General features: G+C 34.3%; 1 protein-coding gene across 1 annotated transcript in view; it reads left to right on the forward strand.

The window, feature by feature from the left end:
- MAOA (monoamine oxidase A) overlaps positions 1-15630 on the forward strand; it is a 108740-nt gene that overhangs the window by 72169 nt on the left and 20941 nt on the right. Inside the window, exons 8-12 of the mRNA XM_044669223.1 lie at positions 404-545; positions 6364-6513; positions 6821-6980; positions 7700-7796; positions 13166-13219. Of these exons, the coding sequence (XP_044525158.1) occupies positions 404-545; positions 6364-6513; positions 6821-6980; positions 7700-7796; positions 13166-13219 (603 nt within the window). The remainder of the gene's footprint in view (positions 1-403; positions 546-6363; positions 6514-6820; positions 6981-7699; positions 7797-13165; positions 13220-15630) is intronic.

The raw sequence follows: 15630 nt of genomic DNA on the forward strand, positions 1-15630 counted from the left end.
ATGAACTTGCTTTTGTCTAGAAACAACATACAGCAATGGGATACCTAAACTTTTGGCTTTGTAAGCAAAAAGGAACCTTAATAAACTTTTTTTTGTAGGTTTAAGGACTTGAGGGAAAATTTTGATTGCAAATATATCTAGAATAGGCATTTTTCTTCTTGCGAACCATGATTTGTAAACTGTTAGCTATAATGTTGAATGTTTACATTACAGTGGGACTAAAATACATGAGACAAAGCCAGTGACTTCCTGAAAGTGGAGCAGACTTTGGTCCACTCAGAGACATTAGGAGAAAATAATATGGTGATCAAGATAAAATAATTGATGGTTAATGATATAGAAAGGATCATAGCATATTATATGTATGTGAACACATGTTTGGTCTTTGTTATTTCATTGGCAGAACTGCCAGGAACTTTGCTTTGCTTTTTGTGAATATCAACGTTACCTCTGAAGCTCATGAGGTCTCTGCCCTCTGGTTCCTGTGGTATGTGAAGCAGTGTGGGGGCACAACCAGAATATTTTCTGTCAGCAATGGGGGCCAGGTATGCCATGCCTTTCTTTTCACTGTACTTAGATTTAAGTCTAGCATTGTAACAGACTGACAGTGATTTATTAAGTTTGGAGAGTGAGTAAATGGCAACTTAAGAATTTAGTATGAGCTTATTTTTAACAGTTATTTCTTATTTTCATTCTCTTTATTCTTAAAAGGGAAGAATTTAAAGGTTGGAAGATCTCATTTTCCCCTTTGAGGTCTTAGAGGTTAGGGGGATGTACCTCAGGGGACATAGCTTTGCTTAATTCTGGAATGTATTTTCTCTCATTGGAGCCAGGAGAACCTGAATTCTAGTCATGCCTCTGGCTCCTATTGGCTCCGTGACCCTGAGCAAATCATTTGACCTCTCAGCGCTTGAGGTAACTCTCTTAAGACTATAAGGTGCAGAGAAGATCCCAGTCTCAATGGTTAACAGGGATTTTCCTCACTTGGATGTCCAGTATACCAAATAAATCATAGGTCCATCACATATTCTTATGGTATTTTCCTTAGTAAGTTAAAGGTAGGATGTGAACTAATACAGAGTCCTTTCCCATGCCATCCATTAATATGTATTAAACCATTTGGGGATCTGTTTATATTTTTAAACTCTGCAATTCTTGGCATTTTGTTATTGTTCAGTAGTTTCAGATGTATCTTTAAAATTTTTTTCTTTATTTTATTCCAAGGGATATTTATATCCCTTGAACATCGGATGTATCTGACTCTTCATGACTCTGTTTGGGGTTTTCTTGGCAGAGATACTGGAACGCTTTGCCATTTCCTTCTCCAGCTCATTTTACAGATGAGGAAACTGAGGCAAACAGGGTTATTAAGTGACTTGCCCAAGGTCACACAGCTAAGCTAGTAAGTATCTGAGGCTAGATTGGTACTCAAGGAAGATGAGTTTCTGATTCCAGGCCTAGCACTCTATCCATTATGCCCCCAATAATAAACCAACATATTTTTAAGCCCCCTAACATCATGATCGTATTTTCAGGCTGTGTGTATTTGCAAATGTTAAGTATTTAGTCTCTTCTCCAAAATAGCTTATGACCAGAGTAGTCATCCCTCACTCCATTGGACTTTTCCACAAATTATTCAGATTAGTGTAGGTACTAGAATACAAATATTTGTTCTGTAAGTCTTTCCTAGACTTTGTGGATAGAAGCTCCCCGCCTTTTTTTTGGCCATCATTGAATTTTAAAATGTGCAATTAAATTAAAAGTAACTGAAGCCAAAAATAAATTCACTTGTTGCTTTCTGGTGATGAGCAGCACTATTATTAAACCCCTTCTTGTATGTTGGATACTAGAGTTGGTCTCTGGGTCTACACTCAAGCCTTTCAAAACTTGATATACTATCTGATATAATATCTTGATTTGTGCACATTAATCATAGCTAGAGCTGTGCTTCATGAAATCTAGCTTTTTGATTTAATAACTTAAAATTTTTATCTAATTTTACTAATCCAAAGTAGGATGAGGCTGAAACTTTGGTGCCATTGATTATTTATGGTATTACTTATTCACTAGGACATCATCTATTAATTTTAGGATAGAATTTCTAATTCTAAATATTCATTTCCATTTTACGTACTTAAGCAATTCCCATCCTCCCTCTTAACAAGAAATTCTACCATTCATTTATTTTTAAATTTCACATTCCTGATCTTTGTGCCCTCTCATTCATGAAGGACTGGATTTAGTTACATAAGATTAGAAGGCATTCACAAAGTTATCTACAAAGCCAGTAGCAGAGCCAGAATCCAAATTCTCTGGTTCTCTAAATTCTCTTGTTCTGTGCAAAATGCTTCTTGATCTACTGATTGCTTCTGATTTAATCTTACCCCAATTAGAAGTACACTACTAAGGTATTTCCCACTAATTTGGAAGCTATACAAGATGAGAAAAATAGCATTAATTTACTTTTAACTTTTCCTGATTTGTTCTTTGAATTCAACACTGTTATTAGTTTGCCCCTATTTCTTGAATGGTCTTAGGTGCTATTGACTACTGATTCTTTCATTTTGATCTGATGAATGCCAATTTAGTTTATAATGGGGAGATTTTATTTGCAGCCATTTAATGCTGTTTTAGTTTCCCATGACTACTTAACCCTTACTTGATATTTGAATCTACCATACACATGCACTTTGTAGCATTAAAATCTAATTTTGGTTTAGCATAGTTCCATTTCCAAAATACAAGTCAGATAGCTAGTGAATATAAATATATATGAAGATCTATATAAATATAGATGTAAATACTGTATACCAGTTTCCTAATAGAAGATAAATACTAAAATAAAGTCTAATCTCCAGGTAATACCTTTAAAAAATGTTTTCATGTTTACTGCAGTATTAGTGCAGGTGCACAAGGACCAAAGGTATAGAATTGATGAATAAAAAGATATCATAACTGACTATTTCTCAGTGCTGACCACAGCCTCCTATGAAAATACTGTTGAGGGCCTTGAAGGAATTGGGAAATGTGATATTTGTGTCAAATCTTTAATTGTCCTCACTTTCAAACATAAGAATTGTTATTTCCTAGAAGATTCTTGATCTGTTCCGCTCAGTCTTTTCTTCCTGACAGAAGAAGCAAGGGATATATTGTTGAAAAAAATGTGACTTTTATTGAGATCAAACCCTCAGAGATTATTAGGAAGTGTACATTAATCATACTTGCTTTTGAGAACAACAACAAAAAAAAACACTTTTGGAAATCTTTGTTTTTAGCCTGGAACAAATTTTTTTTGTTTCAAGCTAAAAATAATTTTTTCATCTGCTTCAAAAAACATTTAACAAGAAATTTATCCTCTTAACCTTGAGCTAAGATTGGTCTATAAAGTATTAAACTGACACAATAGCTGATTTAAAAGTTAATAATCTGACACAGACAGTGCACAAGGGAGGGGCTTTTTCCTGCACTATTTTAAGTTATATTGAGTACCAAGATTCTTTCTTGTCCTTCTTTGTCTTTTCTAGAATATGTGGCTAAAAAGATATTTTTTTAGCTTTTCGTTAAGGCATTTATTAAGCATATGCTATATGTCAGGTCCTGTGCTAAGGTGCTAGAAATGATGGACTTAAGATGCTGAATACACATTTTTGGTCATAGCCATCATGTAGATTTGAGTTCCTTGACTACAGGAATTTTGTTTGGTTTTATTTTGTTTTTTTTCTTCCCAGTTATTAGGAGAGGGAGATTAGGGAAGAGAAACTTGGCTATGATGATGAAAAAAACAAAGAAACCAGACCATTGAAACATTTTCTTTAATGTAGAGAAAAGATCTGAAGAAAGTTCCAAAGGAATCACAGACACAAAGGATAGCTTTGAAAATAAGATGTGAACTTATTATATACTTTTTAAAAAAATAAAAGATGGGTAATATGAAATGAAGAAAAAAACAAACTTTTTGTTCAAATAAATGCCACATTTAAGGAACATGAATCCTCCCAGATTCTGTAATTCAGTTTCAAATTATGTAATGGGGTTTATTGTCAGCTTCCCATAGGAATATTTATATTGCTGTAATTCCCAGTTGGTCTATTTTCTATTCATGGCTTTGTGCCCACCATGTCTCCTTAGCTAGCTAATATCACTAATCAGTCAGTTCACAAGTATTTGTTCCAGTCAGAGTTCTGTCAGGAGCTAGAAGCATGCAAATTGCAAATAGCCCCCAACCTCAAGAGGTATAAAACTAGTTGGAAAACAAGATTAACCCACATGAAATGATTTCCTACTTATGTGGTCAAAAAAATTATCATAACTTATTTTTATAAGTAAAGCCAACTCAACATCTTAACCATTAGAACAAGAAAAGCAATTTAATAGCATCTTCATAGATGCATTTTTGAAGAAGTAAGACAATAGTGATCGCTGTTAGCCCTTCAATTTTGGCTGAGCATATTGGCTTCAAATCCTGAGTCTGACATATACCATACAATGTTGACTTATTTTTTCCCTAGGTTTTTCAGCTGAGTTTCAGAAGTCCAAGTATAAGAAATAGAATAATCCTACTTTTGCCAGGCCAGAAGTCAATAAGACTCATTTCCCCAAGGTCAAATCTGACCTCAGACATTTGATAGCTGTGAGACCACGGAGAAGTTACTTAATCCTGTTTGCCTGTTTCCTCATCCATAAGATGAACTGGAAAAGGAAATTGCAAGTGACTTCAGTATCTCTGCCAAGAAAACCCCAAATAAGATCACAGTTAGACATGACTGAGATGACTGAATAACAATAGAAAATTTTGAAATTAGATGATTACAACCTTATTGTCACTCCAAAATCAGCCCCATTGGTTTCATTAATTCTCATTAAAGAATTTAATTTTGGGTATTTGTGGTATTGTATGTGTGTATGATGATTAAAATAGATTAAATCATGAAGTCGTTGGCTATATTAAAGGAGTAAATAAGATGAAAAACATTAAGAACTATTAATCCAGACAATTCCAGCAAGATACTACCTAAGAAATGAGGAAAATCGGAAGCAGTGATCTTTAGGGTAAAACTCCAACTTTAACTTAGTGTCGTAGACAGAGCACTAGACCTCTGATCAAGAAAAACCACCTTCCAATCCTGACTCAGTAGCTGTGGGACCCAAGGCAAGTCACTTAACTTCTCAACCTTACTTTCTTCAACTAAAAAATGGGGATGATCATGGTATCTATCCCACAGAGTTATTGTAAAGATCAAATGAAATGTAATGTATATAAAGAACTTTACAAGTTTCCAAAAAAAAGCCACATAAATTTGTGATTATTATTAATTGCTGTTATTATTATGTTCAGGATTCCGTTTGTCCTGGGGCTTAGAAGCACAAAAAAACAATGGTATTTTTCTTTAAATATTTTATTAGTGTTCTGAAAGGGTTCTTTCTGTAAACAATGGTTTTTCATTCTTTTAAATAATGTAAATAATATTAATTCAAGTATCTGTCCAAAGAAGCTTGAGCAGAACAGCTGGGTGGCTCAGTGGATTGAGAGCCAGGCCCAGAGCAAGGAAGTCCTCAGTTCAAATCTGGCCTCAGACACTTCCTAGCTGGGTGACCCTGGGCAAGTCATTTAATCACAATTGCCTAGTCCTTACCACTCTTCTGACAGAAGGTAAGAGATTAAAAAAAGTGGCTCTGAGGGAAAGAATAAGCATTTATTAAGTGCCTACTGTGTGCCAAGCATTGTGCTGTTTGACAAATATCTTATTTATCCCTCACAATTCTCAAGAAGTAGGTGCCATTATCCCCATTTTATAATTGTAGGAACTGAGGCAGACAAAAGTTAAAAGATTTGCCTAGGGACACATAGCTAGTAAGTTTCTGAGGCCAGATTTGAAATCATGTCTTCCTGAATCCATGTTCGGGAATCTCCTTGCAAATACTGTTAATTGAGATACCTTTTGGAAGAGAATCCTGCTTCTGTTGTTAAATACCTCTTTATTTTACACTGACCAGATGAGTTTCTCAGACAAACATCCAAAAATCCATTTCATTGACATGGACATTCCCATATACCTTGTCTTTAGCAGATGGCTTCATGAGTGATTGTGGGTAGATACATTCCTTCTCTGACAGTCATCTTTCTGGTCATATATCTCTCTGAAAAAAACCTTCAGTCTTAGAGGATATGCCAGTGAAATACAAGCTTGCGGAGTAGCTACACAAACCAAAGTATGATTGTTGGCTTTCTTATAATTTAGTGTATGCTACATGTTTGTCCTCTCATTATTGATTGTCATTGATCAGAGGTTTTGGTTTTTTTTTAATGTGTTTTTTTGGCTTTTTTCCTTCCATTTTCTTTCCCATTCCTCTCTCCTCTCATAGGAAAGGAAGTTTGTTGGAGGTTCTGGTCAAGTTAGTGAAAAAATGATGGAACTTCTTGGCGAACGAGTAAAGCTGGAAAGACCTGTATCTTATATCGATCAATCAGGTGAAAGTGTCATGGTGGAGACTATAAACCATGAGAGATATGAGGTAATTTTATTTAACCAAAAAGAACATATTTAATGGGTGACATGTCTATCACTGCTTTATCAAAACAGCAAATGAAACAATTGTAATAAGCACTATGTATTTGCTTTTCTTTGCTTATTTAAGCATCTTTACAAGCATTTTCATTAATGTCTGAAGTTATACTTTCTTGGATTGTTTTGTTTCTTCCTAATGTCCTTTGTACATTGGTACTTAGTATTGGATGCTTCTGAAAATATAAAGAATTACATTTCCACCTTTTTCAAAAGACTGCAATCAAAGTTAAGTTGATGTCATGTATGTGTTTTAGTGCAGATACGTAATTAGTGCCATCCCTCCAATCTTAACTTGTAAGATCCACTTCCGACCAGAACTTCCATCAGAGAGAATCCAGTTAGTCCAACGTCTCCCAATGGGCGCTGTCATTAAATGTGTGATGTATTACAAGGAAGCCTTTTGGAAGAAGAAGAGTAAGTTGTTCTTATTCATATATAACTCATTAAATTGAGAGTCCACATTTGCCAAGAACCAATGTATATATTGTGTATAATTTTTAAAAAAGAAAAAAAACTAATTCAAATAAAGAACCAGATTTCTTTACAGTCCTCAATTTCATGAAGTGGCCACATTAATAACTACATGAAATGGCCACATTAATAACTTCACATGCATGTATGAGTTACTTAATAAGTGTCTGTTGAATATATTGGAGGAAATTGAATTATAAAGTAAAAGATGGAGGAGAGTAAGACCAAATTATCTCAGTCCTCACATAAGTGTTGTTGTCAATCTTTTCAGGACCAGAATAAAACTGGCTTTATTTTGAGCCTAGTATTTGCTAGGCTTAAATAGAAATAGAGTTTTTCTGATGCAATTTTCTTCCCATACTTTGACCATTAGATCAACAGGAAGAATGCACTAATGATCTAGAAACATAAGATTATTAATGATATATATTGAAAGGAATATTTCTAAACAAGTAGACAAAGCAGGTTTTTCCTCTTTGGACAGGACTTCCTTATGAAGTCGTGTTTGTATTCAAGACAGAATAATTTGCAGGTTTAAGGATATATATGTTCAGAATTTGCCATCATGTCTTTAGGAAATTGTATTTGTATGTAATTCAGGACAACAACTGTCCATCTCTATTAATTTGTCATCATCTTGTTTTACTTTACTTTTCAATAAGATTACTGTGGCTGCATGCTCATTGAAGATGATGATGCTCCAATTTCAATCACCCTAGATGACAGCAAGCCAGATGGATCTGTACCTGCCATCATGGGGTAATAGAGAATTTTTAAAATGTTTTATTTTTAGAATTAGAAAAGCTTATTGAGAAGTTATATTTGTTAAAAAGCACAACTAAAACAAAGATCAATTTAGAGGTAAAAACTTAACAGGATTTCAGAATTACTTCATTTTAATTCAGCAAATTTATTAACTGCATGCTACAAGCTAGACACTGTGCTAGGCCCTGAGGACACAAAGACAAAACTGACATATAGTCAAAATAGAATTGTACAAATTTGTTAAGGAAGAACACTAGCAACTGTAGGTGTGAAGTAGATCAGAAAAAGTCTTTTGTATTATAGGAGATGGCATTTGAGATGAATCTTGAATGGAATTAGAGATTTTCTAAAGAGGGAGAGGAGGAGTTGAGAGGATTTCAGGAATGAAGGCAGAAGATGGAGTGTAGCTAGTTTAACTGGATTAATTTTTAGAGTATATAATGGGGATTAATGTAGAATCAATTTGAAAAGATAGACTAGAGCTAAGTTATAAAAGGCCGGGAATTCCAAACAGTGGAGATTCTCTTTGGTCCTAGAGGTTATTACCTCCCTGGAGTTGATTGTTCGGGGAAGTTACATAGACCTGTATTTTGAAGAATATCAGTTTGGCATCACTGTGTGGGGAGATGGATTGAAGGAGACCAAAAGCAAATAGCCAGTTTGGAGCTATTACAAAAGATATAGAGGTCCTAAATAAGACTGGTGACTGTGAATGGAAAGGAATAGATGTTTTGGAAGTAAAACCAAGGAACCTTGACAACTAATTGGATTTGGGAAGTAAGGGAGATGGGGAAAGTAAAGGATGATTCCAAGGTACAAATCTGGAGGACCTGAAGAATGGTGGCATCTTTGAGAGGATGATGGATGAGTTTCAGGAAGAAGAAGGTAATTTCTATTTTGGACCTATTAAATTTGAGATGTCATCCTGATAGAGATCTACAACAAATAGTTAGTGGTGCCAGATTTATATTTCAAGAGAAAAACAGGGACTGGATATGTAGAATTGGGAAAAGTCTACAAAGGGAAGATAATTGCCTTCCTCTCCCTTGCTCCAGAAAAGAGATTCTAGGATAGAGCCTTGGGAAGGATTGGGATAATCATCTCAGAAACTGAGAAGCAGTGACTACATATATGAAGAGAACCATGAGTGTCATGAAAATGTGGGGAAAGGGTTTAGGAAGAGGTCAACAGTATCAGAAGGTACAGAGAGGATAAGAATGTCAAGGCTGAAAAAGGCTGTTGAATTTAATAATTAAGGCATCATTGGTAAACATGGAAAGGGCGGATTAATTCAAGTTGCAGAAAACTAGATTATGAAGAGTTGAGAAGTGAATAAAATATGATGAAATGAAGAAAATGAGTGTAGATTATTTTCCCTAGGGTTTTGGTAGTGAAAAGGAGGAGTGATGTAGAGCTAATAGCTTCAGGGGATATTAGAAAATGAGGAGACTTTTTGATGAGTAGAGGAGAGAAAAAGTTACTTTTGTCTTTACTGGGGAAAAAAGTATGGATTGAACATAAGAATGGGAGAATGACTGATGAAGCAAAATCCCAAAGGAGATGGAAACAGAGGCACATGGAGAGGGGCTGACCTTAGGAAGAAGAATTATTTTGTTCTAACAAGACTGGAACAAAGGAGGAGAAAATGGGGGTTGTGTTGAGTGTATTTAAGGTAAAGAATTGGGAAGAAGAAGGAGCTTATGAAAGGATGACCTCATTTTTTTAGTGAAATAGAATGAAGCATAGGTTGCTTGGGAGACACATTAAAAATAGAGAAATGATCATTATGGGGAAGTACATCACAAACAAAAAGAAAAATCTTAACAAAAATATTATTGTGTTTGCACCCTTATGCCTCTGCCTGGTCCTCTTTTTTCCCCTCTCCCCCATGAAATGAATATTTAAAGATAGAGATTAAGCCTTATAGAGCCATAGCTGGAAGGATCAATTGGCCCCTCTTCCCACCTGAAACTACAAGCTCAATGCATTCAGTATTCAGAGAAGCCCTTGAAAATGTCCGGAAAGAATACAGGAAGATTGAGAAGGCTGTAAAATAAGGGGATTGGATTAGGACATCTGAGTACTTATTTATCTATAATATCCTAAATTATTGGTAAGAATGTAGATGCCAATGACATTGTGACAATTATTTTCCAGCCCTGTGGCATACACATTACATAACATTACACAAACTTTTCCAGAAGTACAAAACACAGTGGAACATGAGCACCAAAGAAATGCCACCCAGGCAGCCACGCTCCACTGGTGAGAACCTGGCTCTCTTTCTCCCTTCTTCCTAAACACACACTGGCACCATAGGCCAGCCTAGAAGCCTGCCTCACAGCCAAGGCTCTCCATGATGCTAGCTGCTACTTACGGTCCACCTCAGAGAGCAAGAAAAGCTGATGCCTTCATTCAGGCTTTTGGAAACAAATAATAGCCTTCCTGTCTCCCTGCCTCTGCCATCTTAACCTGGCTAGCATCCTTCATCAAACAGTCAGCAAGCATTTATTAAGTACCTGTTATATCCCTAGGCCTTATGCTACGAACTAAACAATAAACAAAAGCAAAATTGCCCTTGCCCTCAAGGAATTTACATTCTAACAAGAAAACATGTATATTTTCATATATACATATGATATATGCATATCTATATGCATGCATACATATGTGTGTGACCGTTTATATAACACATCTTATATGTGTACACACATATATGGATATGTAATATTTTGTTAGATACAGGGAGGATGTTTTGTTAGATAAATGAAAGATGAATTGGAGCAGTGACAGACCAGAAGCAGAGAAAGCAATTAAGAAGCTATTGCCATAGTCTAGATGAGGAGTAATGAGGGGCCTGAAATAAGATTCTAGTTGTATGAGTAGAAAGAAGGGGATGAATACAAGACATTTTGTAGAGACAGGAAGTAGAAGGTTTGGTATCTAACCAGATATGTGGAGTGAGAGGGGAGAATTAAGGATGGCACTGAGGTTGTAGAACTTGGTTACTGTTACCTGGAGGGTAGAGATACCCTTGGAAAATTAAGAAAGGGTTTAGGGGAAAGATAGTGAGTTCTATATTTTGAACATGCTAAATAAATTTGAAATGCTTACTAGATATGCTCAGTAGGCAAGTCGGTAATGTGGTACTGGTTCTCAGATGGCAGACTAAGACTGAATATGTAGATGTGCGAGTCACCTGCATAGACATACTAATTGAACCTGCCATGGTTGCTAAAGAGGTCATTGAGAGAGAGTGTAGAAATAAAAACATATGGCCAAGAGACACCCAGGACAGTTGCTGTTGAGTGGCAGTGTCACAAGCTATACAACAGAGGACATACAAGAAAGTGAAAGGAGAGAAAGTGAAATCACTAAGATTTCAACCTTTTGATCATTCTAGAATCAGAGTAGATTTTTTCATGTTCTTTTTTTTTTCATATAAAGTGTTAGATCTTTGGGATTTCTAGCTAAAAATAAAGGGAATTTAGAACTTTGTTATTACATTCCTTTCCTTCTCATTATTGCACCTGTGTGCCATTTCCTGAAAAGGATAACTATATTTTATACTGATATTGATTCTTGAGTAGTTCCCCAATAGAAAGAGTGGGGAATATCTGTCCTTCCTTCTACACTGAGTATATGTAGCACAGCTCAGCATACAGCAGGTAAGACCTGATATGTCAAGCAGGAACATAGATAGCTCTAGTCAAGGTACTGTGGAGTCTCCAAGATTTCTCTCATTTCAAATTCTGAGGCTCATTTTTTTGTGTACCAAAAGTTTCTATGTAGAAAGGGGCCTGCTTGGGACTATCATTTAATAAGGACCACATCTTCTTCATCAGTCAAATGATCCTCTTAAGGATCAAGGTATTTAGTTTTTATTTTCTTGTTTGTTTTTGCCTACCTTCAAACAAAAGGGATAGTATCCTCTGAAGTACCAGAAGGTAGAAGTGGGTTGGGAAGTTCAAAGACAAAAGCCTCATGGGCTGTAAGAATGCTTTCTTACTTGACTTTTGGTTCTGCCATTTACTATTTCAATTAACGTTTGGCAAATCACTAATCACTCTGGACCTAAATTCTTCATCTCAAAAATGAAGGGAGTTAGACTTGATGATCTGTAATTCTTGGGTATTCCAATGAAAAAGACCTTAGTAAAACAGTGAAGAATGTTGTTTACAAAAAAATACACTTAAAGCAGAGAGACACACAGAGTGGAGGTAAGAAGCTGGAGCAGAATCTATGCTTCAGCTGAAATTAAAAAAAAAAGCAAAGGTAACAATCATAATCTCAGACAAAGCAAAAATAAAACTAGTTAAAAGAAATAAACATGGAAACTGCGTTTTGCTAAAAGGTACCATATACAATGAAGAATACTAAAACCAGAGAAAATTAGATTTTCTATAATGCTTTATATTTAGGTCAGGAAACTTATTTGGTGCAAGATTTGAGACTTTCAAGAAAATGTCACCACTAACACTGACTTAGAGAAAAAGAACACAGGCTTTAAAATAAGTCTCATGATCTTTTATCTTCAGGCAAACAAAATCTTGTTTAAATATGTGGATTGTAGGGTAAAATTAAAATAGAGTTGAAATCATTAACACCATAAAAGTGCATCTTGAGCAAAAACATGGAAATATGAATATATATCATAAAGTTTAATAATCATGATGGGTGTGTGCATATGCCTATATTTGAACTTTTTCCTATAAAGGTCAAAAACTAAACCAGTTCCTTCTCTGAGATGATACTGTCTGGATTCACACAATTGTTTTCTCTTTAACTTAGAATTTTTTTTCCCTGTCTCCTCTCATTACCCAATTCTCAATATGTCCATGGTAATGGGAACCTTGAACTAGTTACCATTTTGATTGAACTATATAATTAATATATTTTAAATTTTATAGTTATTTATATATTCATAATAATATGTTCTAATATGACATATTAAATGACTTATTTATTTCATTTAATTGATTAAATGAATGAATTATTAGTAGTACATGATTTGTTTTATTTTATACTCTTCTTTTCCTCTGCAAAACAACTTAGTGAAATTTCTTTAGGTCATTTTATAATTATAGGACTTCACTTTTTTGTGATTGATTTGGATCTTTGGATAGAATTTTTGTCAGTTATAGCCTTAAGACCTCATATTATGTTATATATGTTTCATATAATCTTTAAGATACTTATAATAATTGATGATGTAAGTATAAATACAAGTTTTTTTTACTAAAAAGGAGAGCAAATATGGCGGTAATACTCAGTTTTTTTTCATAGGGGCATGTGAGACAGAAGGGATAAATCTCCTTATGTCACATAAGCTAAATGTTTAAATATTTTATTTTTCTCCTCAGATTTATCCTTGCCAGGAAGTCTCATCAACTTGCTAGCATTAGTAAAGAGCTACGGTAAGAGTAAAATTTGAAAAAAATATATTTAAGCATGACATTAATTGTATTTTGTTGTTTTTCAGACCTGTGATTTCAATATTTTAATGAACCCACTTTGATATAATTCCCTCTAATTACATGAACCATTAGCTTTTCTATAATTTAAAGTCATTAGAATTACTGTGGTACCCTCTAAGTAAAGAAGAACTAGGTGCAAGCCCTGCCTCTGACATGTACTGGCTGTGTGACCTTTAGCAAATCATCTATTAAAATGACAGCTTCATTTTAAAAGTATTAGTGGGTAGCAAGGTGGTTCAGTGGTTAGAGGGATATGACTAGAGTTGGGAAGACCTGGATTTAAATCTAGCTTTATACACTCCCTAGCTGTGTGACCCTGGGCAAGCCACTTAACCTCAGTTGTCTAGCCTTTACCCCTCTTCTGCTTTGGAACCAATACTTGTATCAATTCTAAGACAGAAGGTAATGATTTAAAAAAAACAAGTCAAAGAACAACTAACTCCAATACTACATAAACTATTTGGAAAAGATAAGAGAAGGAATTCTTCGAAATTTCTTTGGTGACATACTAGGAAGATCTAAAACAGAGAAAGAGACTAGACCATATTATATGGTTTAGTTTGTAGGGTTCCTGTGGAAAGAGTGATGAATGAATCATAAACTAAATCTTAAAGTTGGAGGACTGTCTTAGAATTTATCTAATGCAGACTTCTCAGTCTAGCAATCTCTTCTACTTCTACAATCTCTTCTATATTAGAAGGTTGAAAAGCAAAGAATTCTTATCTATTCTTGATACTCAGTAACTATAGAAAAGCATCTCATTCCTCTTGGCCTTGATTTCCTCATCTCTAAAATGGTGATAGTAATAATCAGATTATTTACCTCAAAGTGTTGTGAGAAAAGTATGTTGTCACCACCAATCCACTATGGAAATGTGTTTTGTAATAATGTGTATTTTTGTAAGCAAGTGCACTCATAGGCATTCAAAACTTTATGGATATTTAGTTATAAATATTATAACTGATTATATACATATATATAAATTGTAATCTTTATGACTAAAGCTGTGCATTAACTTTGAAAAAAGTAAGAGACTTGACAAAACTAAGAAAAAAGTTGATTTTGAACATTTAAAAGTGATGACAATTAGCATAACTTAAAGAAAACTTATAGGAATGAATGTGTCTAGTTAAACTCTGCCTTGAAATTATCATAATGAACACAAGTTATAGAAGAGACTTTGGAAAGTATTTGTAAAAGTGCAGACTTAAAGAACATAAGGTTGAAAAACAATGAAAAGTGTAGTAATTAGTACCCTTTTGGGCTTAGAGTTGTTGATTTTTTTTAGTTCAAGTCAAAGCTGTGGTGGTGTAAATGGCTCTAATATAAATGATTCTCTGAACATAAGCGGTTCCTAGATATGAGTCCCTTTGCAAATAATCTTTGCAAATGTAAGCCAAACTATATCTAATAATGATTTTAAGACTATAAACAGAGCCAAGAAATGAAATGTTGAGTAAAGGAAATATATGTTATTTTCCAATCTTTATCATATCATAATAAAATAAACTGTACTTTATGTAGAATTGGTAGTAGACATTTGATTAAGTTTTCATAACATGCCTGTATTTCTTTGGTGTCTGTAAGACATCCAGGATTCTAATATATAACCCTTAGGACTTTAAACAAGCTTCACTGAATAACTTCATTAAATGTTGAATTGCACAGTGACATCTATGGTCAGTGTGTAAAATATTTTGCATTATTTTTGTAGGTATATCAATTGATTAATAGATCACACTCTATGAACAGATGTTTTTTCTTACTTTGTCCTCAAACCTAAACATAAGTCAATAAACAAATATTTTTATTTAACTTATTTTATTTTTTCAATTACACATAGAAACAATTTTTGACAATTGTTTTCTGACATTTTGCAATTCAGATTCTCTCCCTCTCTCCTTCACCCCAATTTGAGGCACTGATAGTCTGATATAGGTTATACTAGTGCTTTCATGCAGTATATATTTCCATATTCCTTGTGCTGTCATAAGACACATATCACACCTACAGTTAAAAAAAAACTCTTGAAGGAAGTGAAGTGAAAGTTGGCATGCTTTGATCTGCAGTAAAACTTCCAATAGTTCCTTCTTGGTTATGAATATATTGAATTTTTTTTACCAGACTCCCTTGGGGTTATCTCAGAGCTTTGTTTTGCTGATAATACTTTGGTCCTTTACTGCTGATCATGGTACGATATTTCTGTTACTGTATAAACTGTTCTCCTGATTCTGTTCACTTTCACCTTGCATCAGTTCATATAAGTCTGTTCATTGTGTCTTATGGTGCAATAGTATTCCATTACTATACCATATACATATATATATATATACCACATATGTATATATATA

Source organism: Gracilinanus agilis, chromosome 3 (genome assembly GCF_016433145.1).
Source record: "Gracilinanus agilis isolate LMUSP501 chromosome 3, AgileGrace, whole genome shotgun sequence".
Taxonomy (NCBI): Eukaryota; Metazoa; Chordata; class Mammalia; order Didelphimorphia; family Didelphidae; genus Gracilinanus; species Gracilinanus agilis.